The sequence below is a fragment of the Opisthocomus hoazin genome, chromosome 6 (genome assembly GCF_030867145.1).
Source record: "Opisthocomus hoazin isolate bOpiHoa1 chromosome 6, bOpiHoa1.hap1, whole genome shotgun sequence".
Classification (NCBI taxonomy): Eukaryota; Metazoa; Chordata; class Aves; order Opisthocomiformes; family Opisthocomidae; genus Opisthocomus; species Opisthocomus hoazin.
The window spans coordinates 6371824-6399310 of record NC_134419.1 but is presented as its reverse complement, the minus strand read 5'-3'; the positions used below and the strand labels follow the sequence as shown (position 1 = coordinate 6399310).

General features: G+C 55.1%; 2 protein-coding genes across 4 annotated transcripts in view; one reads left to right on the top strand and one right to left on the bottom strand.

Annotated features, from left to right (window-relative positions):
• Positions 1-63: 63 nt before the first annotated feature.
• MRPL37 (mitochondrial ribosomal protein L37) lies at positions 64-4032 on the top strand. The gene is made up of 7 exons (XM_009939770.2): positions 64-457; positions 542-725; positions 1248-1363; positions 1867-2052; positions 2353-2510; positions 3028-3231; positions 3808-4032. Exons 1-7 carry the CDS (start codon positions 79-81, stop codon positions 3883-3885), a joined length of 1305 nt encoding a protein of 434 aa, XP_009938072.2. The 5' UTR covers positions 64-78; the 3' UTR covers positions 3886-4032.
• Positions 4033-11005: 6973 nt separating this feature from the next.
• SSBP3 (single stranded DNA binding protein 3) overlaps positions 11006-27487 on the bottom strand; it is a 54063-nt gene continuing 37581 nt past the window's right edge. Inside the window, exons 6-18 of one of the 3 annotated variants that reach the window (XM_075424441.1) lie at positions 20819-20899; positions 20000-20059; positions 17515-17581; positions 17331-17407; positions 14532-14596; positions 14370-14418; positions 14097-14132; positions 13825-13879; positions 13277-13347; positions 12698-12776; positions 12436-12464; positions 12151-12252; positions 11006-11121 (exon numbers count right to left, since the gene is read on the bottom strand). In XM_075424441.1, the coding sequence (XP_075280556.1) occupies positions 11092-11121; positions 12151-12252; positions 12436-12464; positions 12698-12776; positions 13277-13347; positions 13825-13879; positions 14097-14132; positions 14370-14418; positions 14532-14596; positions 17331-17407; positions 17515-17581; positions 20000-20059; positions 20819-20899 (801 nt within the window). In that variant the 3' untranslated portion in view covers positions 11006-11091. The remainder of the gene's footprint in view (positions 11122-12150; positions 12253-12435; positions 12465-12697; positions 12777-13276; positions 13348-13824; positions 13880-14096; positions 14133-14369; positions 14419-14531; positions 14597-17330; positions 17408-17514; positions 17582-19999; positions 20060-20818; positions 20900-27487) is intronic. The other 2 variants (XM_075424442.1, XM_075424443.1) reach the window with 2 other exon arrangements.

The window sequence follows — 27487 nt, the reverse complement described above, 5'->3', positions numbered from 1 at the left end:
CGCCCGCCGCGCTCCCGCCGTGCCGCGCGCGCCAAGATGGCGGCGGGCCGGCCCTGAGGCGGCGGCGGCGGGAGCAGCATGGCGACGGCGCTGAGGCGGGCGGCGGCGCGGGGCCGCGGCCTCCTCGCCCCCCCCGCCCGCGGCATCCTCAGCCGCCCGGGGCCGCCTCGTCCCCGCGGGCCGCTGCCGCGCACGCCCTGGACCACCCGCGGGCCGCCGCCGGAGGAGCTGGCGCGGGCGGCGGAGCGGCGGCCGGTGCGGGAGCAGGTGGAGCTGGACACCATCACCTACGCCGGGAGGCAGCACTTCGTACCGGGCCTGGCCCGGCCGCGCTTCCCGCCCTGGGACCGCGGCTGGCACGACCCGTGGCACTCCCCGGGGCCGCGCTACGAGGAGATGCCGCTCTACCGGGAGCGCGGCTGCTTCGTCTGCCACCAGGCCGTCCGCATGCTGGAAGGTGCGGGCCCGCGGCCCTGTCCCTCGCACCCGCGCAGAACCCAGCCCGCCCTGTAACGCCTGTTCTCCCTTTGCTCCTTCCCAGGGGTTCGGCAGGCGCAGTGGCTGACCAAGACGAAGCTGGTGGAGGGTCTGCCCGCCGCGGTGCGCGGCATCGTTGACAGCCCGGCGTGCCAGCTGGAGGACCTCGAGGAGAGGGTGACGGGCGCGGTGTGGCGCGCCCGGATCTGGGACACGACGGAAGTCGCTCCCAGGAGAGAACGCTATTGGTAAGGCCTCGGTCTTTGGGCTTTGGCGTAAGCCGGGCGTCAAGCAGGTAACTTCAGAACCAGAGTTTCTAACGCTGCAAATAAAATTCATACATACGTTGTTGAGAGATTCACTTTACCTGCAAAGCCGTTAGACCCTTTGTATCAGGTTGGCGACTTGTAAAAGGAACAATACAACAGCCGAAAGCCCCAGTTCTGAACGTCAACAGTAGTACCAATGTAAGCACGCCCTCTGCCTTAGAGCTACTTTCAGGCCAAGGTCTGTGTTTCAACGCGAGATCCCCTCCTAGCTGATGCAGAATGTCAGTTTTTAAATAAGCGACAGTAAGCATTACCTCTGCCAACTGGGAACAGAGCTGGTGTGTGGGATATTAATCTGAAATCTGGGTTAGCTGTTTGGAAGTGTTACGCTATCATATGTTTTACATACAGTAATGTTACAGCATTCATGACCCAGAAGCATCTGCTCGCCATTATGATCACATTTTTTATGTAACTATTCTTTTTTTCCTCTTTCTAAAGCCCTGTACTGCTTGAAGACTTGATACATTTGTGTCGGTTAATGTGTGTGAAGTATCCTTCTCTGACTAAAAGAATGTTGGCCAGAAACTACAGGATAGCAGCTACGTGGGAAAGAGGTTAGTTGCTGCCGTGGTGGAAGCATTTAGCTGCTTTCCTTAGCATAAGAAGGGTAACAAAGCCGCTAGCTTTAAGGCTGGGGACTTGGAGAAGACAAAACAATTTCTGGAACCAAAGTTTTCAATAGTGCTGTAAGGATGGGCAGCCTTGGAAGATGGCAGGATACTTGCCCTGAGGAGATTTTTAGGGCTTTAGACAACATCAGCAAGATGGCAGGAGAAGAGAACCAGTGTCTTAGGACTGACTGTTTATTTTCCTGTGTCCAAAATCTGTACCGTTGTTTTTATGCGTATGTTTAGTTAAGAAACACTAGCAGTTAACTTTGGTGTTTTAAAAGAACATACAGCTGAAGTACGCTGTAAGTTTAGTCTGGAGGTCAGGGGCAGAGCATGAGCCCTGCAGAACAAGGACTTGCTGGAATGCTGCTGTCTGAAAGGAATCGTACGTCTTTGCCCTATGTTATTTTGGCAGTGTGTGAGTGTAGCCTGATTTCCCTCCCCAGAATCCATTCTCCTTCAGGTCCGTGGCCTGAATGGAATACTTGTGAACTCTATGACCCCAATACCACCAGTAGCCTCCAAGGAGGAGATACTGGCCACCGAAGACCATGTTCTGGAGACTTTCTATCCCATCTCTCCTACGATTGATCTTCAGGAAGTGAATGTGTACAAAGAGCTCAACGACACGGGTAAATCTAGCCATTGATAACGGTTCTCTGTCAGACGAAGTGTTCAGGTGAACCTGGAGTCCTTGGCCTTCTGCGGGACAGCTGTGGGTGGGGGGTGGATGGGAACGGGGGGCTGGGGGCCCAGGCACAGAGTGTGCAGTGCAGGTACTCCAACCTGCCGGGAGTGTATCGTGGGCTAGGCAGGACTCTGGAGAAGAGCGCAAATCCTGGCAAATTAACAGTTCCTGAAGAGAGGGGAGAAAACACTGGCTGTGTAGTCTCTTAACTGAGTGATTCCTGACGTGGCTGTCTGCCATTTAGGTTTTAAAGATGGTTACCCTTACTCTCATCCTCACACTCTGTTCTTTCTGGAATCGGCCAACATCCGTCCGAAGAGGTTCAGACCAGAACAGCTTCGTGCTAAAATGCTGATGTTTGCTTTCGGCAACGCGCTGGCGAAGGCGAAGGCGCTGTACGGGGTGCGTATTGCAGACCGCTGCCGACTCGCTGGGCCTGTGTTCCTTCCCTAAGGCTGCAGCTAGGGGGAAGGGTGATGACATTCCCTTGCTGTGGCACGTCGCAGTAGTTTTCAGATCTGAGCTTCCCAGTCCAGACGTCTGACTCTAACCTTCAGGTGCGGTTCTGCTAATCCAGAAGAAGACGTCTTGGCAGTGAGCGTGTTCGTGATGTAACATGCACTGGAGTGGCAGTGGGTAGGAACAAGGGAGTGGGTTCAGCTGTAAAACCCGAACCCATCCCACAGCTCAGTGTGTAAATTGATTCTTCATTGCTGGCTGAAGGAGGAATTCTAATTAAAAGACAAAATCTACATTCAGAACTTGTTTGACTAGAGTAATTTTCTGGGCAAGGTAACAATGCATTTATTAAAATCTTGGCCTTAAACCAAGTAGAAGGTGCAGAATCAGCAAGTACTCATACAATTTCTGTGGTAACTGGCTTTTTACACGTTCTTCCCCCCGCTCACTTCTTTCCTAGAATGATCCCAAGGTTTTGGAGCAGCCAATAGTGGTGCAAAGCATTGGCACGGATGGCCAGCTCTTCCAGTTCATGGTGTTCCAGCTAAACACAACAGACCTTGTCTCCAATGATGGCGTAAAAAATCTAGTGTGGATTGACTCTGATCACAATCTGTATGAAAAAGCCCAATATGTTCCAGAAGTGAAGAAGAGAGTTGTTACGGTAAGCAAAACTTGGGAAAAGGTCCTGAAAATCCGAGCCTTTCACCTCCGCTGGAGGTTTGAGCGCTGGCGTAGAGCTGTGGCGCGGGTTTTGAACCAGCTGAAGGGACCCGACGCGGGCGCTGGCCTCGCTCTTGGTCGGGTGGGGGTTTCCGACAGGGAGTGTCGGTAGTGCTGATGTGCCGCACGGCGCGCGAGCCGCACGCCGAGCACGGTCTGAACTCCTGCAGCAAGCCATCCCCGCCCGCAGTCTGCCATCTCACAGTACGCTTGTTTGGACTCGGCTCGTGCTCTGATGAAGCAGTTGCTTACGTGCAACTGTCAGCTGCGCTGCGGAGTAAACGGAGCCCGGTGCTGTCAGCCCTGGTTGTGCTGGGAGGGTGCCTGGGGCTGGTGGGCGCAGGGGTTTTGCCGGCGGATGCGTGCTGGTGGAAGTACCCCCGCAGAAATCCGGGGAGGGAGAGCGCTGCTCGGATGCTGCCGCGCCTGGGGTCGTATTCAAGCGTGTTTAAAGCCGTTGTTTGTCGACGCTCATCGCTTCGCTGCGAACTGAGCATCCCTGTCTTTTTCTCTGCAGAAGCCCGTCGGAATATATGGCTTTCAGCCAGACACATTCAAGAAGTTTCTGGCACTGTATCTGCATGGAGCTGTGTGAAATTCAGCTCAAATCAAAATACTTCACCAACTGTACCTGCTGCTTCTCTTTGCCAGAACCAGCATATAATTAAAGAAAGGTGGATTAATTTACTTTCAAAAATAAATTATATAGTTACTGAAAGTAAAATATTTTTTTTTAAACTAAGTTCTGCATGAAGAAACTCTTTCATTTTTGGGGCTCATCTCTGCGTTCGGGTTAGAGAGAGTCATCAAATGCATCCCCCCGCACTCGTCTGTCATTGCCTAGAAAGAGCGTAAAGTAGTCATTATTCCTCTGCGCGGGTTCTGCTCGCGGTGGGCTCTGCACAGAGCCGGACTCAAACCTATTTTCCAAGGTTGCTTTGAGTACCTCTGAAGGCAGCGTGTGTGGAGGAGACTGACAAAGCTGCGAGGGGGGAGCCGCAGACGTCAGCCTTTTTCATTCTGCCTGGCTTTCGCTTCGCGTTACTCCTGGCTGCTCTGGGATGCGTCGTGCTCCCCTGCGCTTAGTTCCCGAAGCACTTGATCGGTGAGATGGCTTTGTTGGATCTATAGAACCGCCGTTCTTTCATCCCCACAATCCCGGATGAAGAGACCTAGCCGTTTTGGGAAAGTGGTGTAGAATGTAGCGTGAAACGGTGGTGCCTGGTAGCTGGCATTTGCTGCTGAAAACACAAAGGAAGAATTTCTTCCTGCCACGCGGAGTTAGCTGAGCAGGAAGCGTATTCGTTTAAAGGTGGGGGGATTAGTGTGGGCTTTGTAAAACGAAGGCTAAATTAGCTCCAGCCAAATGCAGAATGTTTTGCCATTCTGTGCTGGTACCCTCCAGCACATGGGAAGGAACAGGACAGCCTGCGCTATTTTAAGGTGTGGAAGAGCGCGTTTCCAAGAAATTCATCTCACTTCGGAGTCTTGTGTCAGAGACTGGTCTGTGCTTCGTGATCTTCTCTGACCATCTGGCTGTGTGTTCCAGCCTCCATCCATCAGGCAGCTGCACTCCACAGGTTTCAGAAACCGGGCTTTCGCTAGTCAGATTCGAGACCAGCGGTTGCACCCGGTAGATTGGGATGCATCGGCTGCAAGTTCAATTAACAAATCCCTCAGCAGTGAGGAGAAGATGCTTGAAAGGGAAATAATCTAGTCAGCGTTGCGTTGGGCTAAATCATGTGAATTCTGCCTGCTCAAGGGATGCCTAATTCAGCTCATCTATTTAAATCTCTTCAGATCTGTAATTTGCACCCGGTTATTTAGGAATATATTTCATACGCCCGTGCTCTGTGGAGACTGTTGCAGTAGGTGTGTCTTTCTGGGGCTGCTGGCTCTGCTGTGTCACACGGACTCTGCTGCCCAGCGCTAGGCAGCAGCCCTCGCAGCGCTGCCGTTCCATGGCCCTGCCGGCTTTGGGTTGTTCCCTGTCCTGGGGAGGGAACCCCGCGGGGCAGCCAACCACCGCGTCAGCGTTCCCAACCGGAGCGGTTTTACCGGGGAAGGGTGGTAGGAGAGCGGCTGCGGTGAAGAGGGGACAGGGAGAAATGAATGTGGGAATCTGTGTAGATGGTGTACGGTGGGAAAAAGCCAAAGTCCCTTCATGTGCTTTTACTTCTCAGCAAAGACATCTCTGTTTATTAGGGACCAGGCTGCCCAGGGCAGCGGTGGAGTCCCCGTCCCTGGAGGGGTTCAAAAAATGTGTGGATGGGGCACTTCGGGAAGTGGTTTAGCAGGCGTGGCGGTGTTGGGGTGACGGTTGGACCTGATGATCTGAGAGGTCTTTTCCAACCTTAATGATCCTATGATTAGGACAGGCAGTAGAAGAGGAGAAACTAAGTGAAACTAAGACAAAGCACAAGCACAGGGTGGGATGGATGAGGGCAGAACAGGCCATTTTGAAAAAGGGCAACAAGACATGGCACAGTCAGCAGGGCGATGAAGCTTCAGCAGGTTACAAGAGTCGTCAGATGCCGCTCGAGATGAGGGGACCATGCACAAGCCCAGACCACGTCCGTGGTTTCCTCAGGGCGCGGCTGGTCTCGCCTGTGGTGATGGGGAAGCCATGCTCGCGTGTTGCTGGAAGAAGGAGCTTGTCCTTGTGCAGGGTGAGCTCCTCTGAGGTCCCGGAGGGGCACTCACGGCGGGCAGAGTGGGGCTCCCAGCTCGTCTCCTGGGATGAGTGCTCAGGCGTGGTGGAGGTGTGGGGTCTGTGAAGCTCTGCAGAGCAGCCCCCCGCCACGGACAGCCGGGCACGCGCGCGTGGTGTCCCGCTGCTCTTCCCGAGCTCGCTGCGCGTGGTTCAGTTCACTCGCTCGTTCCTCCGGTATGGCCGGCTGGGACTGGCCCAGCGGAAGGAGGTGGGCCCGAGAGCAGGACACAGAGGCACATCCGAGTTGGCATCAATAAATTATAAATGCTCGTCAGCAGATGAATGGCATTACCTCCGCACGGACCCAGGGCCAGGCATTAACTTTTCATGAATGGCAGCCGGGGAAGCAGAACACGTGAGAACGGGGGGCTGGAGCCCGAGACGAAGACCCGGCGGTGGCTGGCTGCCCGCAGGAGAGCTCTGCAGCCCCCGGCCCGCGCTGGCGACGGTGCGAGCTGTGCCGTCTGGGCTCCCCCGAGCCACCTTCCCCTCGAGACCTGACTCCGCGGGCGGCACTGGCTGTGCCAGCAAGAACACGCCGGAGCCCTCATTGTTCAGATCCTCCTCCCGCATTTAATTTAAGGAAAGCCGATGGGGGAGACGATTATCCCTCCGGCTGGGCTCCGGAGACGTTTCGAGGAGGGAACTTGGCAGTTTCTCGTGGCGGCGTTTGTACAATTAGCCCGTAGCCCGTTAAGACCCAACGGGAAGGGTTTCTCTGTGCCCCGCAATGACAACACGACAGGCAGAAGCGCTGCGCGTTGCTCCGGCCAGCTGAGCGGTGCCTGGCCGGGCAGCGTGGGCAGGAGCCGGGGGGCCGGAGGTCCTCATCGACATCAGCTGATTACCCTCGGAGGTCACGTTTCCAAATGGTGAACAGCACGGAGGGACGTGATTGCCTGGACCAAAAACCAGCGTGGGGGCACGGCCGCAGGCCCTGCGCGAGGACATCTGCGGCGTTCACCTGGAGGCAGAGGTGTTTGCACCGCTCCATGCCCCGCCGTTAATTACATGTTAATGGGCTCTGCGGGCAGGCTGATTTTTCTGGGAGGTTCCCCAAACCCAGCAGACATCCAACGCGTCGTCCCCTCGCCCTTCTGCTCCATGAGCGTCCGTGACCACGCGGCTCTTGCTCCCGGAATTGCAGCCGTGACGTGGCGCAGGACCGGCAGAGCTCCAGGATGGCTCGCAGCACCCCAAGCCCGCATCCCACCCTTGAACGGTCCCTCAAAGAGGGAGAGGAGCTCCGCGATGGCAGCCAGCTGTATCTCTCCTGAACTAGTCAAAGGCAGAGAACAAGTCTCGGACAGCAACTCCCAGGAGCATGTCAGGCACCCGCTGCTTGCAGCCACCCCTCTGAAGACCTAAAAAGCCCCAGTCTCTCCCCAAGTGCTTCAGCGGCCTCTGACGCTGCCCCTTGGGGAGCTGGGTCAGCCTCGCCCGGGTTTCTCCATCTCCAGCAGCTACTTCAGAGCCTGGAGCTGAGGTGGATCCTGCAATCCACCCTGCACCGCAGCCAGCCCCTGCCCGAGGAGAAGTCATAGAATCATAGAATGGTTTGGGTTGGAAGGGACCTTAAAGATCATCTGGTTCCAATCCCCCTGCCATGAGCAGGCACATCTTCCACCAGCCCAGGCTGCCCAGAGCTCCATCCAGCCTGGCCTTGAACACTGCCAGGGAGGGGGCAGCCACAGCTTCTCTGGGCAACCTGGGCCAGGGCCTCACCACCCTCATGGTGAAGAATTTATTCCCAATATCTAATCTAAATCTGCCCTCTTTTAGTTTACAGCCATTCCCCCTTGTCCGATCACTACACATCCTTGTGAAAAGTCTCTCTCCATCCTTCCTGTAGGACCCTTCAGGTACTGGAAGGCTGCTCTAAGGTCACCCCGGAGCCTTCTCTTTTCCAGGCTGAACAGCCCCAACTCCCTCAGCCTGTCCTCGTAGGAGAGGTGCTCCAGCCCTCGGATCATCTTCGTGGCCCTCCTCTGGAATAGCTCCAACACACCCACGTCCTTCTTGTGTTGGGGGCTCCAGAGCTGGACACAGGACTCCAGGTGGGGTCTGACGAGAGCAGAGTAAAGGGGCAGAATCCCCTCCCTCACCCTGCTGGCCATGCTGCTCTTGATGCAGCCCAGGGTACGGTTGGCTTTCTGGGCTGCAAGCGCACATTGCTGGCTCATGTTGAGCTTTTCACCACCAGTACCCCCAAGTCCTTCTCCTGGGGGCTGCTCTCGAGCCACTCTCCACCCAGCCTGTACTTGTGTTTGGGATTACCCCGACCCACGTGCAGGACCTTGCACTTGGCCTTGGTGAACTTCATGCGGTTCAGGCAGGCCCACCTCTCCAGCCTGTCGAGGTCCCTCTGGATGGCATCCCTTCCCTCCAGCGTATGGGGGGGGGGTCAGCAGACCCCATTGCAAGCCTGCATGTGTGTGTATATATATATATATATATATATATATTTATGTATTTTTGAAGGTGACACATGCATGCCTTCCCTCCCTTCCTCCCCTCGCAGTGGGGCAGCACTCGGGCAACCGGAGGCAGCAGGACCCAGCTCCTCTGCCAGCGCATCCCTGCTCTGTGACCTGCAGCAGGGGATGCCATCCTCCATCGCCACGGCATCCCAGCGCCTCCGGCCTCTAACAGGGAAACCCTGGGGGGACAGAATGTATAAAAAAAATAAAATCCCTCCTTTTTTAACCCTAGAACCCCCCCCCTCTACCTGCAGCCAGGCACGCTGGGTGTGGGGAGGGCGGGGGTCTGGCACAGCGCATCCTCAGCCTGCTGCGGGCGAGAACGCCCATTTTTCTTAGGCTAAAAGCTGAATTTTCAAAACGTGGGAAAAAAAAAAAACCTCACAAACCCAGCGAGCATTGTTAAGCCAAACCTCTCCCAGCCCCCCTGGGTCCTGGACCCCGTTCACCCTCCCAGCCTCAGCCAGACCCCCAACGCCGGCCACCCCCCAGCTCTGCAGTACCTCCGCTCCCGCGTCCCGGACCTGGGGCCTGGGCCTCGATAAAGAAGGGTCGGAAAAAAATCCCCCCCCCCCGCCCCGGATCTGGCAGCAAACACCAGGAACAAACTGCAGAGCACCGAAATCAAATGTTTATGTTGGTATTTATTACAGCATGGGGGGGGGGGACAAGGGGGGAGAACCGTTTCATTCAAAAAACCGTCCCATACCAATGAAGACAATAATTTAGCTATTCATTTTAAAATACATTAAAACCGGTCCTTTCATTTTCTCACGTCAGAACAAAAAAAAAAAAAAAAGGGGGGGTGGGGGGGAACCTGAACCCCAAGATGGAAAGTGGAAAAGGAAAAAAGTTGACCCCCGTGGGGAGCCCCCGGGTATGTCTGCGATGCGCCAAATCCGCGTTCGGTTATTTCTCTGCATTCCTTGGAAAATATTCACCTGACTGTAACTCTGACACCCTCAGACCCCCCCTGTCCCACCCACCCCTCCCTCCCCAGCGACTTTCTACAGGTAAAGCACAATTAAAATGCCTAGGAAAAAGAAGGCAAACGTTAAAAAAAAAAAAAAGTATTACTAAAAAAAAAGTTTGCCATCTCATGTCTTTGCAGTCAGAGTAATAAAAACAAGCCAAATGTTCCCCAAAAACATTTCAATGAAGGGGTGCGGAAAAAAGACATCCCTTTAATAAAACATTATCAACAAATATCGTACACAAACTACAATGTATAATAATTATTTTTTTTCCCCTCTCGGTCATTTTCGAACCAGACTACAAGGTAAGAAAAAACACTGAAACAAGATACAATGCTTTCAATAATCCGCACAAAGATCAAATCCAAGGGAGAGAATATTTTACAGAATATGATATACATGGAGCAGAAATGGGAGCTTGGAGAAAAACAAAGACCAAACTACAGGGTAGTGTCATGTACAGAGATCCCAACCCGCCGCCTCGGCTCGTCCCTTCCTCTCCCGCCAGAAGGAAGGGCCTTCGATGCTTGCCATTAATTTTTATTTTCTTATTACAGAGCGAGCCTACAGAATAGCAAGGTTACATTTTAACAACAAGAATTCCTTAAAAAATATCTCCATCCAGTTCCAAACCATAGATAAGTGAAACCCTGACAAGAGCACATCTCGAAAGAAAAGACAATTCACCTCCCCTCCCCCAATATCCCCAAAGCAAATAAAACCCCCGAAAACCCCCAAACTTAGCTGGAGATCACGGTTTCAAAGTCCCAGGTCAGATTAACCCTTTCTTTCGATGGATTTAAAAAACAAAAAAAATTTTAAAAAATCCATTTTTGCAGTGAACCAGCTGAAGGACTCTGGGGAAGGGAGGGACAGGAGATTCCTTCTTGTACTCGGAGAGGGGGGGACAGACTAACACAGTGCATGCCACAGCCACAGAGAGCAAGATCACCATTCATTCGAGGATGTGATCCTGGAGGGGGTCACCTGCGTTAACAAGTTTGTAACGAGGTGGCGGAGTCTCTTCCCCAAAGCAGATCCTGTTAACTGGAGGAGGAAGCGTTGTGCTGCAAACGAACCAAAAAAAACCCACCCCAAAAATAGAAGGGGGAAAAAAAAAAAACCCAAAACAAAACAAAACAAAACAAAACAAACCAGGCCTTCTGAACGAAAACCACCATTGTAAACTGTCCAGTTTATTTAAAAAAATGACTACAACAGAGACAACATGAGATTTCATATCTAGACTAGCTTCCTGGTGTCGCACGGCACAAACATACAACAGGTTCGGTTTCTGTCTTTATTTAAAAGAACAAAGCAAAGAGATCGGAGTTGGGTGCTAGAGGCTTCCGTTTGTTTCCAAAAAGAAGTGTCATGTACATATATAAACCCTTCCGCACAAAGAAGGGTCTTGTCATGTCTTGAAATATTTTAAGTTTTGTCCTTCATGTTTTATGGAATAAAAAGTTCAGCCTTTTTATTGCATGAAACTAAACCTGGGGTTTTGGCCCCCGCCACGCGTCTCCCTGCCCATACACCTAGCTTCTTCTTCTTCTTCTTCTTGCATAATTTGTTGAGATCCTCCGTACGGCAGCTGACTCTCTTGATCCTGGAGAGGAGGAGGGGGAGGGAAATCACACACTCATCGTCATGCTGGGGGAATACTGGAAGAGAGACAGAGCCAGGGTGAGAAACCAGGCAGGCCAGGCCCCCCAGACACGGCAGGGGGACGCGAAAGGAGGCTGATGACAGCCACACAGCAACCTAATGGGGTCGAATGCATCGGGAGGAGAGGATATGCCGGAGACTGGCATCCATCAGGGCATAATCTGCTCTGTGACTTGCCTTTCCGGGGAGAAAATCAGCAGAACAGCATGGGGTGAGACGCAATTTAAAACAAATAATTAACACGCATGTGTGTATGTGCCGCTAATAGGGGAAGAAGGGGAGGGACGTCTGCGGCCAGGCGCAGCGCCTCGACTTGGCCAGGCCATGGCTGCATCCACACCGGCTCTTCTTCATCCTGCAGGATCCTCTCTCCTCCATCCCGTGGGATCCTCTCCCCTCCATCCCGTGGGATCCTCTCCCTGCCATCCTGCAGGATCTTCTCCCCACCATCCCGTGGGATCCTCTCCCCGCCATCCTGCAGGATCTTCTCCCCGCCATCCCGTGGGATCCTCTCCCCTCCATCCCGCGGTATTCTCTCCCCTCCATCTCGTGGGATCCTCTCCCCTCCATCCCACGTGATCCTCTCCCCACCATCCTGCAGGATCCTCTCTGCTCCATCCCGCAGGATCCTCTCCTTGCCATCCTGCAGGATCCTCTCCCCTCCATCCCGCGGGATCCTCCCCCCTTCATCCCACGGGATCCTCTCCCCTCCATCCTGCGGGATCCTCTCCCCTCCATCCCGCTGGATCCTCTCCCCTCCATCCTGTGGGATCCTCTCTTTCCATCCTGTGGGATCCTCTCTGCTCCACCCCGCGGGATCTTCTCCCCTCCCTCGGGACACCCCATCCCACTGAGGACCCAAGCTGGCACCCACCAGCCTATTTCTTCCTCCCCCGTTTTCTGCCCTGAAGCAGCTCAGACTCGGCACAGCCCAGGCCCAAAGCCACCCACCGCCGAGAGCAGCCAGCTCCAAGCCGGGACACCCCGGGGACCGTCCCCCCGTCCCCAGAGAGGCACTCACTCACATTGTCATTTTGGAAGGAATGGAGAAAGTTGCCTCCCAGCTCCCCGTCGTCTCTTGGAGTGCCCGGGGGATTGCTAATGCCACTTATGTTGTTTGGAGAATTCTGCGGGAGATGGGGGGAAGGCGATGAGCAGGTCCCTGCGCCCCCCGAAACGCCACGGGGGCAGGACACAGCCCTGCCTGCCCCGGTCACATCCCCCCAACGTGTCCCCATCCGTGGGGGCCACACCGGCACCCCAGCACTGGGCTAAGGGGGGCCCACGCACCCGCTCTGCGGCTCACTTACTTTTGGAAGTCCATCTATGTCTCCTGACCCTGCGCGGCGGGGGACACAAAAGGAGAACAGCCTTACTGAGCACGCAGCGACGGCCCCGCGCCCCCCTGCCCTGCTCCCCCCGCCCCAGACCCCCCCTTCCAGCACAACGCTCTGCTTCGAGCACCGGTCCAAACTGGGGGCTGGCCCCGGGACGGGAGCAGGCGCTGGGATGCTCTGCCAGCGTCCCTGGGGAGGACGTCCCCGAGCCGCAGCCCGCGGCGCGGGCGCTCACCTAACGATCCGTTCATGTGATGGGGCTCCATGCCGCCCATGCCGCCCATCGGGCCGTCGGAGCCGGGGCCCATCGGGAACTGCGGAAGAAAAAAGGCGACAAGACCAAAATCAGCCCCGAAATCATCTGCCACGGCCCCGGGGGCTCCTGGGGACCATCCCTTCCGCAGCCACCACTCCGGAGCGGGATGAGAGCGGGACGCATCCACCCCTGATGCTGCTGGGCACATCTCGGGGCTCCGCTGGGTTCACCGCCAAAATTTGGCCGGATGGGTGCAGGCAGCCCCAGACCCCCACGGCAGCGCAGAGGGCTCCCTCCCGTGAGTATTTAAAGAGATTTAAGTCCCGGGAAACAGAGCGTCTCCCCACCTCGGCCGGAGCCGCAGGACCGCCACCCTCTTAATGACCATAAAAAATTAACAAAGTCGCCGAAGAGTTAATCGCTTTTTGATGGTTTGTTTTATATTTCTGTTTTGTAACAAATGGCTGAAATCAATTAAACTGCTTTACTCTCAACTGATGAAGTTAATTATGATTTGTTATGGTATCTGATATGTAAATTATTAGAAAGCAGACTTACATTCGATCGACTGCCTGCGGGCGGTACTGGATTAATCATTGTGTAGATGTTGTCACTTGAATTTGTTGAATCTGTGGAACAGTGAAGCCCAGTAAGTCGGGTGATTAATTCATTTCTTAATTAAAACAAACTCATGCCACTTGAACTCATTCTTTTGTATTTTATCACCTAAAATTCCCCCTAAGTACCACCATTTTCTGGCTAATTTGTATTTAATGAAGATCCGCAAAGTTTTTAATCACAGAAATTCAACTGTGAAAAATAATTCGACTCCTGGCTGGGAAGCGAGGGGAGGCAATTCCCGGCCGCGTAGCACTCCCCACCTCCCCGAGCCCCGCAGCGTCCGGATCCACGCGGGGATACAGGAACCCCCCCCAGATGCCAACCCGACACCAAGCAGCCCACGCCGCTCGCTCCCCGGAAAGGCAAAAGCTATGTCAATTGGTTCTCGCCGGTGCTCCCCAGGGACGGGGGTCTCCCGGCAGGGGAAGGGGCAGGAGCGCTGGAGAGCTGGCCCCGGCTGAGGGGGGGTCTCGGGGGGCTCGTACCTGCGGGACTGGGCATGATGGGTGTCCCTGGAGGACCCCCGCCGCCGGGCGGGCCCTGCGGAGAGACGAAGCGGGGTTCAGCCACGCGAACACGAGCATCGCCCACCTCCCCATGCCTTCAAACTCCCCCCCCAGCTGGACCAAGCACCCCCAAACCCAGCCCGGCCCCCCACCCCGGCACCACGTCTCCCCCAAAACCGCATGAGCCCCCCCGAGCCGCAACATCTCTGCACGCCGACGCCAGGACGGACAGACGGAGCGGGAGGACTCACCACGTATGTACCAGGCGATGAAGAAGAGTATGGGATCTACAGAGAGCAGAGAGCCGGGTTCAGCGGTGGGGTGCAGGGCACAGCCAAGAGCCCCCCGCTGACCCCAGCCCAGGCAGGACGGGCGTCCCCGGGCCCACCAGACCCCGCAGCGCCTAAACGAGAGGCTGGGGAACCCCCTCTCGTTAGCAGGGTTCAGCTAACGAGGAATCACCCCGTTTGTGGGACGGTCCCCGCCCAGCCCCGCTCTTCCTCCAAGGACCGTGGGGTACTCACTGAGTTAGCACTGCTGGGGTTCGGCCACGGTCTGCCGGCTCCCGGCCCCCTGGGGTCAAAATTAAACAGGAAAAAAAGAAAACGTTGTGTTTTTATCCACACGGTCCCGCAAAGCCCGAGTCGGCGGCCACACGAGGGTCCCCGGCGCGGGGTTTGCCTTACATGTTAATTCCAGGCATGCCGGGACCTAGGGAGTTGGGTGGAGGTCTCATGCCGCTGCCGTAGTTCTGCAACGATAACGAAGGGTCAGTCTCCCGTAGCGGGAAGGGAAACCAGAGGAGGCAAGAGAAGGGGAAAAAAACCCCAACAAACAGGAGGGTCAGTTTGCAAAATGAGCTTGAAAACAAAATGTTAGATGATGGTGAACATAGAGGCAATTAACAATTGTGTTTATAATAAAACCCAGGCAGCTGAATACGGAAGGGAGCCAGGCTGAGCCCCAAAGCCACTGCTGCAGCGTAAGGACGGGAAAAGGCTGCACCGGCTTCCCCGAGATGGAGCATCCCCTGCTCCCAGGATGATGGCTGGAAAATGGAAAACGAGCCAGGCTTGTTTTCCCAGCGCTTCCCAGCTCCCTGCTGCATCCCGCGGCGAGGGTCTGCAGCGCGCAGAGCGGGTGAGGGCAGGCAGCCCCTTGGGGCTCCTCTCCCGGCTTATTCCACCCCGGCTTAGCCTCCAGCCGGGACCGGGAGCCTCAGATCTGCATCCCTCACCTCCTCAAACCAGCTCCAGTACAAAGCCAAGCTGAAGGCAGCAAAGGAAGAGGAATGCCCCGAATGCCGCGCTCCATTTGGTCCGCGCTTCGCTGCCTGCGCCCTCCGGGCGACGCGCAGCCGGATTTAGGTCACGCCGCCGCTCCTCCCCTCCCACCTTCCCCCCCGCGACGCATCTTTTTGGGCTGGATTTCTGCCGTTTCTAGAGAAAAAATTGCTAGGGCAGGAGGGGGGATGGTGGGCCGCTTCCTATTTTGCAGCCCCTCAGAGTGGTCCAAGCTGGATTTGAGGCGCAATACTTTGGTGCCGTCGATTCTTCCCTGGATTTACGGATGCAGAGAGCAGGGTGCTCTGCTGAGGGCACTGCCAAAGTTTGTTTTCAAGAGGCAGAAAAGGCTTTTCCCCAAACAAATTACTGGCAAGTCCTTAACTGATCGAAATTCCAGCCATTTACACTGAATAGCAGCATCAAACCCCTTGTTTAAAAAAAAGATAAAAAAGAAAAAAAAGAAAAAAAGGAAAAAAAAGAAAAAAAGAAAAAAGAAAAGGAAAAAAAGAAAAAAAAAGAAAAACAGAAAGAAAAAGCAGCTCAGAGTTTTTAATTAGAGCTGAAAGGCTGGAAAACGAGAAGCCATCTGAAAGCTGCTCAGGGAGGGTGGGGAGGGAACGCAGCTGTGCCGAGCGACCTGGATGCCAGGCTCCGGCAAGACGCCGTCAAAACCCAACGGCTACAAACCCTCCTCACAGAGGCACCGGCAAACCTAAGCCCGGCTTCTGCAGAGCTAAAATGGCAACTATTACAGGAAAAAAGGCAGCGGCGATCGGCTGTAAGGGATGATCCATCATCGGTGCGTGATAGGTAGCCGCTGTCAGGATGCCGGGATGCCCCGGCTGGATGCTCTGCACCCCTCTGGAATAATTTATGGAGTATTTGGGAAGGTCCTGATGCAAAGCTTAAAGAGAAAAAAGCCGTGGGCCCACGAGGCGTGAGGTTTGGTTGGGTATTTTCGGCGGTTGCCCGCACAGGCGCCGGTTCCCGGATGGCTGCGGGGAGGCAGCGGCCGGCGGGTGCCAGATTGGGAAGCCCGGCTGCCTCTCGAGAAACCTCTCCCCAGTGTAGGTACACAGGGAGCGGCGGAGTCAAAAATAAAACCCCGAACATTTCACAACTCCCGCCGGCTCCCGGAGCCGCCGCCATCCCACGCGGCGCTCAACGCGCGCTCGCAGCTTCCAAGTTTCGCGGCGAGCTTCGCAAGTGGGAAGCGAGCAGCCTCCCCCGGGCAAGCCGCCGCCGCTCTCCTTGGCGCAGGCCACGCTAACAAATGCCATTTTTTTTTTGGGTGCAGTCCTCCGGGGAAGGAGGATTTTTCAGCAGAGCAGCAGCACTCGAAGCATCCCCGGCTTTGCTGTCGGAGGGCTCGTCCGTGAAATGATGCTCGTGCAGGTTTTTTATCCCCTGCCCTCGGACAGCCCCGGGTGCCCGCGGAGATGGCCGGGCATCCCTGAGCAGCATCCTCAGGCTGGTGTGAAAGAGATGACACAACTCCCTCTTTACACAACATTTCGCTTATCTCAACAGTCGCCGGGGGAAGAAAAAACAAAACAGAACTCCAGCGCGCCCGCTCGTCTCTTGACAGACTCCGCTCCTCACGCTACAAACTCGACGTAGGCGACGACGCAGAGAGGATAAACCTCCAACCAAAATATGGTAATGTGGTTTTGAAGTCTCGTAGAAGGAACAAACAGGAGTGAGTCAACAAGAAGCCACTCCGTAAAGTGAATCAAGGGAAAGACAGCATATATTAACCCAGATCTGCTTGATTTCACAAGTTTGCTCCCCTTTCCTGAAACAGAGAGCTCGAGCAGACAGCAGGAAGGGCAGGCAGAGGGGAACCTCGCAGAGGAAAGCCTTATTCCCCTGCTAAAGGGATCTTTGCCGTTTCTTTTTATTAATTTATTTTGAATGCAAGCCTCCTTTCCCCTTCTCGCTGTCGGGGCTGTAGCTGCTTCCCAGGCAGGCAGTGTAATGCACTCCAAGGCTGCTCCGGCGCGGCGCTAAGTGCCATCCCCTCGGATGCAAGGGCAGGAGCGAGGCTGCAATAACCCTTAACGAGCTCTGAAGACGTCGCTCGCGTCAGAAGGAGGGATTTCCAGACGTGAGACTAATGTAAAACGCATTAAGGCTAATGGGGGGACAGGGCTGGGGGGGTGAACTCAGCTCTCCGATGCTCTTCGGCTCCGGGCTTACCTGCGGACCGGGACCCATGGGGCCCATCCCTCGCGGAGGATTCATCCTTTGCATGGGGCCGCCCATGTTGGGGTGCCCTGTGGGGAGGAAAGCAGCGGCGTTACACGGCATGGCAGCCACTTCAGGTCCCAAATTAAGAGCTAACGAGAAACGTTAACGTTCAGCCCTCCTCTGCTGGGTCTACCTTGCTGTCGCGTGGGATCCATCGAGTTGGGCAGCAACGGCTGTGTACCGGGAACGGCGCCCGGGGGCTGTGAAAACAAGGGGAGGAAGATTAAAAAAAAAAAATAATTGCTAGAATGCAGCCTACAGAGATAGATTTGGGTTGAGGCTTTAGGCTTTTGGGGGGCTCCTTGGGATGCACCACCCCTCCTGCCGCAGCACAACCTGCGGCTGCCCGAGCATCCCGCTGCATCCCGGGCATCTTCCTGCAGCCTCCGGGCTTCCGCCTCCCCTTTCCTTTCACAAACACCCTCTAAAACCCAAACAAGGCGCCATATATATGGATCTACACTCATCAGCTGCTGGGGCGGATGAGCGTTTGGACCTGTCCCCGCGCAGGCAGAGGGGAAAGCGGACGCTCCTCCTCCCCAAACCCAGCTCTGCTCCGGCCACATCGCTGCTATTTAAAGTTCAAAGGCTGCTCCGAACAGATAAAGAGGGGAAAAACGCAGATACCATCTGCCTGGGGGAAGCCATCCGTAAACAGTCTTGCTACAGCACTGCCTTTTATTTGGATGCCGACGCCTGACAGGTCCCACTGACGGAGCATGGCGCAGGCACCGGGTCCACGCGGCTGTGCCAAGGCAGAATCTGCCCAATCCCACTGTTTTTTTTTTCAGCTTGGAAGCTGGCAGCAGGAGGAAGAGAAACCAGGGGGGTTGTAGCGATGGGTATTTACACTTCTGCTGCCTGACCTTCCTGCCTGCCTATTTATTCCTCTTGTCCCTCTGGATGCGACCATAACCTCACCGAGCTCTGCGTGGGTACAAACCTGTGTTTCGTACGTGCTGTTTGGGGGGAAAAAAACCCCAAATCCTTCCAATTAACTTTACCCACTCCCTGGATGCTCAACCCCGCTGTAGGAGTGGCCTCCCCGAACCAGTGCCGTGCCTGTCCTGCCTACCCCAGCTAGGCATGCTCACCTCCAGCGGAGCTCGGGACCACAGCAGGATGAGGTCCTGTTAAAACGGACCCGTTGGAAGGGGTCATTCATTAATTGCTTGCTAAACCAGCCACCGGTGCCCCAGGGTTAGAGGTTCTTCCAGCCCAGCTGGGCTTGGGGGGTGCTACATCAGCCCCCCCCCGCCTCGAGTATTTTCTCAGCTACATCTCAGCTGTCTCACCAGCATTTTGCAGGTTCCAGCGACTCAAGTCTCAGATCCAGCAAGCGCAAACACGAAGCAATCTGCTACATCCCCTTTCCCCTCTACTCTGCCCTAGTGAGGCCCCATCTGGAGCACTGTGTCCAGTTCTGGGCTCCCCACTTCAAGAAAGATGAGGAGCTACTGGAGAGGGTCCAGCGGAGGGCTACGAGGATGATGAGGGGACTGGAGCATCTCTCCTATGAGGAAAGGCTGAGGGAGCTGGGCTTGTTCAGCCTGAAGAAGAGAAGGCTGAGAGGGAACCTAATATATGCTTAGAAATATCTGAAGGGTTGGTTGTCAGGAGGATGGGGCCAGACTCTTTTCAGTGGTGCCCAGTGACAGGAGGAGGGGCAATGGGCACAAACTGAAGCAGAGGAAGTTCTACCTGAACATGAGGAAGAACTTCTTCCCTCTGAGGGTGACGGAGCCCTGGCACAGGCTGCCCAGGGAGGCTGTGGAGTCTCCTTCTCTGGAGATATTCAAGACCTGCCTGGACAAGGTCCTGTGCAGCCTGCTCTGGGTGACCCTGCTTCGGCAGGGGGGTTGGACTAGATGACCCACAGAGGTTCCTTCCAACCCTTAGCATGCTGAGATTCTGTGACTGCCCTGCTCTTTCTGCTGGTAAAAGCTATATAAGAATAACACTGTTAGCCAAAAAACAAGCTCCCAAGATAATTTTTGCGCAGTCACCTTTGCTACTCCAAGGAACTGCAGGTTTCCTTTAATTTCCCTTTCATGACAAGTCACCTCCGGTTCAGGCATTACCCTACGGATCTGCACGGCATCGCTGGGAACGAGACGAATCCCTCAACCGCAGGCCACGCGTTCCGGCAGCGCGTGGGGCGGGAGCCTCTGCCCGTAAGGCCAGAAACAAACTGCCCTTGTTTAAGCTGGGATAAGAGGATAAACCCAACCCCAAAAATTCAGCGGTGACCTGCCCCGCTTGACCCCACCGCTGATCTAAGCGCTCGGTCAACCCAGCAGCAGGATTATCTCCATCACTTTAATTTTCTGCGATTGCAGGGGAAAATCCAGCCGGGCAGCGAGCACGCGGCGCGGCCGTGCTGGAAACACCACAGACAAACAAGCGGCACACGCCCCACCGCCATTAGCTCCCTTGATACGCCCCAACCTCCAAATAAAATCAAAATAAAACGGTTACGTGACACTCGATGCGCCAGCATCAAGTAAACGGGTGACGCTCGCCATCGGCACCCAAGGAGCATCCGCAGGACACGTGGCCCTCGCCCCCCACCCCAGACAAAAGCCACCCCCAGGAAACCCGGCCCGGGAGCGCAGTACCTGGTTGCCCATCCTGATGGGGGGCCGGGGACCTCCGGCGTAGCGCGGCGACATGAACGGCTGCGGGGACACAAAAGGGGGGTGAGGGCCGAGCTGCGGGGAGGCAGCACGCTCCCCACGCACGCCGGTTAGACTGCACACACCGTTTTGGGTCTGTTTGGTTGGTTTTTGTTTTTTCTGGAGATATCCTTTTTAAAAAGTTAAGTTTCAAAAGGGAAAAAAAAAAAAAAAAGAAAAAAGAAAAAAAAAGATGTCCGGAGTCCGTTTTTAACATTTTCCCTGTAGATTTATTGTTTGAGAGCGTTTGACATCGGCAATACTAGGTGAGGCTGTTAAAATTAGTGCATGGGAAACCCTGAGTGTTAGATCCTGTTCAAGTTTAAAAATATAGAGATATATTAAAAAAAGTGGCAAATAAGCACATACAGACACGCACACACAAAAAAAACCCCAATGCTAAGTACTGGAAAAAAAAGAAGACAGGCTTAAAGTTACTTTTTTTTACAACTGCTGCTACTAACAGAAGCTTAAAAACCCACATCAAGTTACATTTCTCAGGCTACCTTGAGTCCGATACCCACGATTGACTTCTCAGTCCATTGACAACTGCACATCCGAAAAAAAAAAAAAAGAAAAAAGGAAAAAAAAGGGGGAAAAAACCAGTATTTCGCTTCGGAGCTGGGGTGCCCGGGGGGATGCTCCCCAGGGGAGCAGGTACCCGCTGCCCAGCATGCTTATAGAGGGGGGGGGAGGAAAAAAAAAGCAGCAAATCGAGCGCACGTCCCGGTTCACAGCCCTACCCATCGCTAGTGTCTTTACCTGACTGTGGGGTCCCATCATGCTGTTAGGGTTGTGGGGTGGAGGCTGTGCGTGTGGCGAGGGCTGTGACCCAGGCGGTCCCTGTGAGGTCAGACAGTAGAAGGAGGTTATAGATTAGCACATGAAAGCGCAGAAAAGAGCTAAAAAAAGGATTGACGGGTGGACCTGTTTTGTCGGGGAGTCAGTTCTCCCATTTTTTAAATTTTTTTTTTCTTCCTCTTTTTAATTGAGTTTCTAGTCATTTGTAGCTGAACGATGAATAATGATATATGCAAAAAAAAAAAAATTAAAAATCAGAACATCTGTCAAAATACAGCAGCCACATTGATGGTAAACGGTCTGGCAGTTCAACCAAGTCTGCAATGATAAACACACAGGGAAACACTTTGCAAGGGCGTGCAACGAGGAAAAAAAATATGCAGGAGAGGACCAGAGAGGTTGGGGGAAACACAAAAACATCCCCATACCAAAAAAAAAAAAAGATCATTTTTCCCTCTCTCATCCCCAAGGTTGGAGACACCTCTGGGTTTTTGGGTTTTGGCGGTGGTTCAGAGGAGGTGCTGGAGCGAGCGCAGAGGACGAGGAGCACGTCCCAGCTCGCGCCTGGGCAGCGTTTGTACGGCACAACCGGGGCTGCATCGCCAGCCCGTACGGGTGCAACATCCTTCCTCGAGGTGGATTCCCTACAGGCGCGAGCAAAACGGCTTGGAGCAAAGAAAGGATGTCTAGGGGAAAAAGGGAGAGATTAGTCGGTGCAGGTTTGAGGCGGCAACGCAGCAGCCGCTGACATTTTGGGCTCGAACGCCCGCTTTGTGTGTGTTGGGTTTTAATTTTTTAAATTTCCCTTAAAAGCACGAAATGAAAATTTGCTTGGAAAAACCACGAGCTCAGTGCAAGAATATACCGGTGCGTGTTAACGTAAGGGGAAGAAGAAAAAATGAAAAAAAAGTATTTCTTGAGTGGAAGGAGGTGCAATCGGCAGAGCAAGCAAACGAGCTTTGTCAGTAGGTGACGGGAAGCGGCGGCAGGCTCCAGGACCGGCGCCGGAGCAGATGTTCTCTACCTGCCTCGTTACTAATTTCAACAAGTGTTCGCCTTCTAGCTGCTGCCAGCAATGGCATGGTTTGTTACCATGAGCAATTTTCTTAATTAACAGACATTAATTAGCCATTTAGCAATTTTGCAAGCATTTGTTTAGCAGCTTTCCTAAACATGAATACCACTGTGATAATGGTACTGATTAGAGGGTCCCCTAATTAACAGTACAGGGAAGGAAAATTGAAATCACATAAATTAAAAAGGGAGGGGAAGTTAATGAAGGCAGGACATATTTGCACCTGCAAATCTTTTGTAAGGCGGAAACTTGAGTGCAATGTAAATAAAGTAAGAGGGTGGGGTTTTTTCCCCCCTCTTTTTTTTTTTTTTTCCTTTTTCTTTATTTGAACGGTTCGGCGGCGAGATGGAGCCAAGCGGATTTCAACCGCCAGCCTCCTGCCAGCCTCCCCGCTCCAGCCGCTGCGCCCGGGGAGATGACGCCCCACCGTTTACACCACCATTTATCCTCTTGGAGCTGAAGGCAACCAGCTCCTGCCCCTACTGCCTGGCAGACCTTGGCTGGAAGAGGTCACAGCACCTCAGGACAACCCTTCCCGTGCCAACACCATTGCCTTCTCCATCCACGTCCCACCAGAGCGGAGAAGACAAACCTCCGTGGTCCAACCTCCTTCAGCAGAAGTCCTCTCTGTGCACAAAACTTGACTTATTTTTGCTTCTGAGGTGGCTAACTCTGTGCAAACTGCACCGCTGGCAGCAGCCACCTCCCACTGCCAGTTCATGGAGGACAGCATCCCCCAAGAAGGTCTGGCCACCACCAAAGCCCTTCCTACACGTCACAGCTGCAGGATTTGGGGCAGGGAAGGATCAGCAGAGGTGAACGAGCGACAAAACCAAGTAGAGGGGAAAAAACAGGACTCACACAGAGGCCAAGCCTCAAGCCCCATCAAGGCCACAGTCAACAGGTCCTCCACAACGCCGGCCTTGCTGTGCCGCAAGGAGGTCACCGCTACCCAGGTACTGACTGGACAGGCACGCAGACCCCCCACCCAAGTTATTCAACCCTGGATTAAACCCCTGATGTCCTCCCTCTCGCACCCCCCGGCATGTGAGGGTACGGGCTTAACCAGTGTCGGACGCGTGGGGAACATGGCCACCGACACGCGCCCCGGCTGGGGTCTGCCTTCAGAGCTTCAGCGCAAGCAGCGTTCCGTTATTGTAGAAAAAGCATCTTCGAGACACGAGAACCCCCCCTGCGGCGATCGGACCGGGAGAGCATCCGTCGTCCGTGCTGCCGAACGCCTGCCCCGGAGCGCGGTCCTGCCCCGAGGCTGCTCCCCGGGATGCTCCCGGCTCGGCCGTCGCGCTGTCCCATGCGGTGCCGCTCCCAGGATAACGTGACTGCGAACGCCCGGCTCACGCCAACATCTCGGCAGGCGGGGAGGAGCCGAAAGGGGCTCTTTTCTTTTCTTTCTGATTCTTTTCTTGCTTTTTCAAAACAGCAATGAGCATCCGAAACGCTCGAAACCACTGCGGGCCCCCTCCCGCCCCCCGCTGCTGCGCTCCGTCAGGAACGCAGACCCTCTGGATGTTGTTATCTCCGTAAACATTTGCAGATGTTTCGGGGCTGGGACCCGCGTTCGGCCGGGAACGCCTTGCCGGATCGGCTGCCTTTTCGCACGGGTTTCCCCCGCGGCGGAGGGAGCGGCAGACGATCCCGCTGGATCCCGGCGGTCGAGACAAGTGTTTTGCAGAGCTGACATGTGGGCTCCAACCAACAGAACCACCCTATTTTTTTTTTCTTGAAAAACGCGTATTTAGCAGTTATTAACCAGCGCTGTTACAAGCGGAGGCCGAACGCACGCAGCCCTGCTCCCTCCGCCTGCCAACCGCCCCGCAGTCGCATCCCCTCGGCAGAGCTCCATCCGACACGCCGTGCCGGGCCAGCAGGACCTGCTCTTCAACCTTCTCCCCAACCACAGAAACCCCATCATCTCTCAAATTTGAACTTTTTTCTTTTTTTTTCCCCCCAAAATAAGCCTTACATGGGGGCTTATTCTTCACCTTCCTGTAGCTGCCTCATAAAAACCCCGGCAACCAACCCCACACAGCAAAAACGGCATCAGAGGAAACCGTTTCCGACAGCTCTCAGTGCCCCAGCCTCCTCTCTGCTTCATTTTTCTGTCCCCTCTCCACGATGGGGACATGAGAAGCCCAGCCTGGCCCGTCCAACGGCCGAAGTTTGCTGCTGCTGCTTCCTACCGGGAGCTTCCAGGCGATCGGGTTATTTCCACTCCGTCTTTCAGGAGCTCGACTCCTCAAACTTCTTGTGAAATATTAAAGATGGAAAATGGCACGAGCGATCATAGCTCCGCGTGTGTCAATTTATGTTTCCAGCGTAATTCACCGCAAATGGATCATGTTTTATGGGCTACATACTTTCAGCTAATGGGGGAGTTTTTCTATTTAAGAACATTTTCCAGCACCTCTGGGGGTGGCAGAACAACGCAGGATGGTACGAGCAGGCAAAGCATCGCTGCCATGAGATACCAATAGTTTAGAGTTAGCAATCAGAAGGCACCTTGTGTTTTCAAATACCTGTCCCTGCCTACCGGTTTTGACCTTAGAAAATACCAAAAAAAAAAAAAATTAGATGGCGATTAATTAAAGATGTGCCTGGGTTCATCAGACAGGAGCTTTATTTCTATCGAAGGAGAGAAAAGTTTTGCAAGTCGTCAACAAAAATGAAGCTGAAGGAGCCTTTAGGAGAGATGCTCCGGGTGCCCTCGGAGAGGAGGACCATGGCCACCTCGACCATGGCACCACGTGGTGCCGGGTGAAGACTCAACCGCACCTTCCCGAGAGAGGGAAAGAAGGGAAGGCAAAGCAAGGCAAGGCAAGGCAAGACAAGGCAAGGCAGGGCAAGACAAGGCAAGGCAAGGGAACGGGATGCAAGGCAGGGCAAGAGAAGGCGAGGCGAGGCGAGGCAGGCCAAGTTCCCCCGCAGACGGTGGAAGGCAGCCGTGGGCAGGAGCTCTGCCTCGCCTGCAGCTGGGGCTCCCAACTGCAGAAGCCTGGTTTTAAGGAATATGTTAAACACAAGCTCTTCAGGAAACAAACCCGTGTCAGCCGGAGCCAAGAACAGTCACCTCCATCTGGCTGGAGCACCCGAGAGAAAGTTGACTGCAAATCCCACCATATGCTCCAGACGCTCGGCACAAAAGCCTCGGGCATCCTACTAAACTTCCAGAAAAAAAACTTTCTCCAATGCTTGCTCTTCCTTTCCCCCAGCTCGCAAGCCACCTTCCTTCAAACCCTGCCCGGTGCGAGGCTCACACCGAGCTCTCCCCGGGGATTTCGGGACGGGCAGCCTGGTTTTGCGGCTCTCGTGCCGCCTCGCCGGAGCTGGTTGACCGCAGCGTGCCACTGGCAGCTCCTGCTACAACCCGGTGCCCACGGAGCCAAGCAGGGGGAAAATGGTGGCATCCAAGGAGGCAGCAGGACAACATGGACCCCGTTCCATGACCCCTGGCTTTACCATCCTCACCGGCCATCAGCGACCTTACCCAAAGAGCTGTGCCCGGGGATGCGGGGAGGCGAGGCAGGGAGGGCGGGGGGTCTCGGGGGGAGCCCCCCGGGTTCCGGAGCCCCCCGTCCTCCCCATCTCCCGAGGTCTCTCTGCATTAGGGGGCAGTGTGGGAACACCGAGCAGCCGGCGCTTTGTTTTGGTGCATCTCGGCGCCGAGCCGCTGATGCATAGCTAACGCAGCTGCCGACATTGATTTATGGTCAACTTTCCATTTCATCAGCGCGCGGGGTACGGGGCGGCGCGGGGAGCTCGCGCTGGGGAGAGGAGGCACGGCCAAGGCGGGGGGCTGCTCACTGCCCCCCCCCCCCTTTATTTACTGGTAGGAAGGTGTGGTATTAATTGCTTTCAATTTTTAATTTCCCTTCCTGCATTTCCCTGGCACCCCCCTTGTCCCTTCGTTGAGGGATCCGCACCCCGGCATCAATCCAGCGTTCAAAACAAAAGCAGGAACGCCTCCGATGACCTTTACAAGGATGAGCAGAGGGTTTGTTTGCTCATCTCAAAGGGACAAAGACAGAGATTTAAATAAAAGCATCTACCCACGCCGGCAGTCCACCCGGCCACCTTTTGTCCGGAGCGCAGCCCAATCCCGTGCCACCGGCTGGCACCACGCAATGCCCCGGCTACGCAAGGGTGCCCACGGCCTCTCCTTTCCCACCGTTCTGGGAAGGTTTTGGGAGACTCCGCAGGGTTCATTTCCCTTGGCCCCCAGCCCGAAGGTCACCGCTGAGCCCCAGCGCGGGGAAGGGACTCTCCCTGCAAGAAGGCGGCTGCGGACAGGCACTGCAGCCTGGGCTCCTCCTCTCTTCTCCCCTTCCCGGTGCGTCACTTCTCCTCCAAGCTCGCTCCCGTGGGTTTTGGGGCCGCTGGCTCCCAGGAATGATCCTTATCATTTTTTCCCTTTGCCAAACAGCACTGCACATCCGAACGCGCTGGGGTGGGGGGGGTTCATGCACCCCCAGGGTGTCAGCGTGGGGTTTCTGCAACCTGAGCTTGGCTGGTGACTCCCTTCTCAGCTCCTGGCATGATGCCCCACCATGCCAGGACAGGATCAGGCCCTCTAAAGTCTCTTCAGAAACCCACGCCTGCTATCCTCAGGGATACCCCTGCAGTATGGTGCAGAAGAGCAAGATGCTGAAAACCCCGAGCCCTCTCCACCCTCCAGGCACGGTGAAGGCACTGGCTGGGGTCCTACCATCAGGAACCTCACCCACTCCCGCAGCTGGCACACCAAGGGTCAGGGAGTCATCCCTTGCACCTCCTGTGACCTTTTTGGTTTTGCACCCTTAAGTTCAGCGCTTTAATTTCCCACAGAGGTAAGAAATTACCCCCGAGCTGCGACCGGCTCGCCGCCGAGCCTCCAGCCCCCCTCTGCAAGAGCTGGTCTCCAGCACCTCCCAAAGCTGGAACGAGCTCCAGCGCCCGCAATAAATCAGACGGGCTTTCATGGAGGCAATGTTCAGACTGTGTTAAAAGGTGGGATTTTTCTTCTCCCCTCCTCCCCTCCGTCCCCAGGGCTGGGAGGAGAAACCAGATGTTGGAGGGCTTTCAGGAAAGGCAGGCTCTTGAGATGTCACATGCGAGCCATATGCATCGGTACCCGTCCTCTCTTCCCTCCGGCAGCTCTGGGGACGGGCAGCGTCCCCGCACACGACACCTGCACCAGCGCCGTTGCTCCTGATGGGTTTTCAGGACCCTCCCCACCAAGCAGGGCTGTTTCGAGCCCCTCTTCCCCAGCGGCTCCTGGTCCAGCTGCACGAGAGGTTGGGAGCTGGGACAGGTTGTCTGCTCCTGAATTGGACCCGCAGCGCAAAAATCCTGCGGGAGGGCAGAAAGGAAAGCAGGGGGGACAGCTTGGAGGCTGTCAACGGGAAGAGTCGAGATGGGAGCACGCACAGCGTGTCTGGGGAGACGCAGCTCCTCTTCCTCACCTTCCCCTCTCTGGGAAAGCCAACCCATGCTCTTGAAGCCTTGCCCTAACTTGGTGCCAAGTTTGCAGCCCTCACAGCTCTGCATGAAGCAGGAGC

What these genes read in the sequence shown, in the direction of transcription:
- MRPL37 (XM_009939770.2), top strand. Translation starts at nt 79, where the DNA reads ATGGCGACGGCGCTGAGGCGGGCGGCGGCGCGGGGCCGCGGCCTCCTC. An exon ending in CAAAGAGCTCAACGACACGG is followed by an intron (nt 2,053 to 2,352) that starts GTAAATCTAGCC and finishes TCTGCCATTTAG; the next exon opens with GTTTTAAAGATGGTTACCCT. An exon ending in AGGCGAAGGCGCTGTACGGG is followed by an intron (nt 2,511 to 3,027) that starts GTGCGTATTGCA and finishes CTTCTTTCCTAG; the next exon opens with AATGATCCCAAGGTTTTGGA.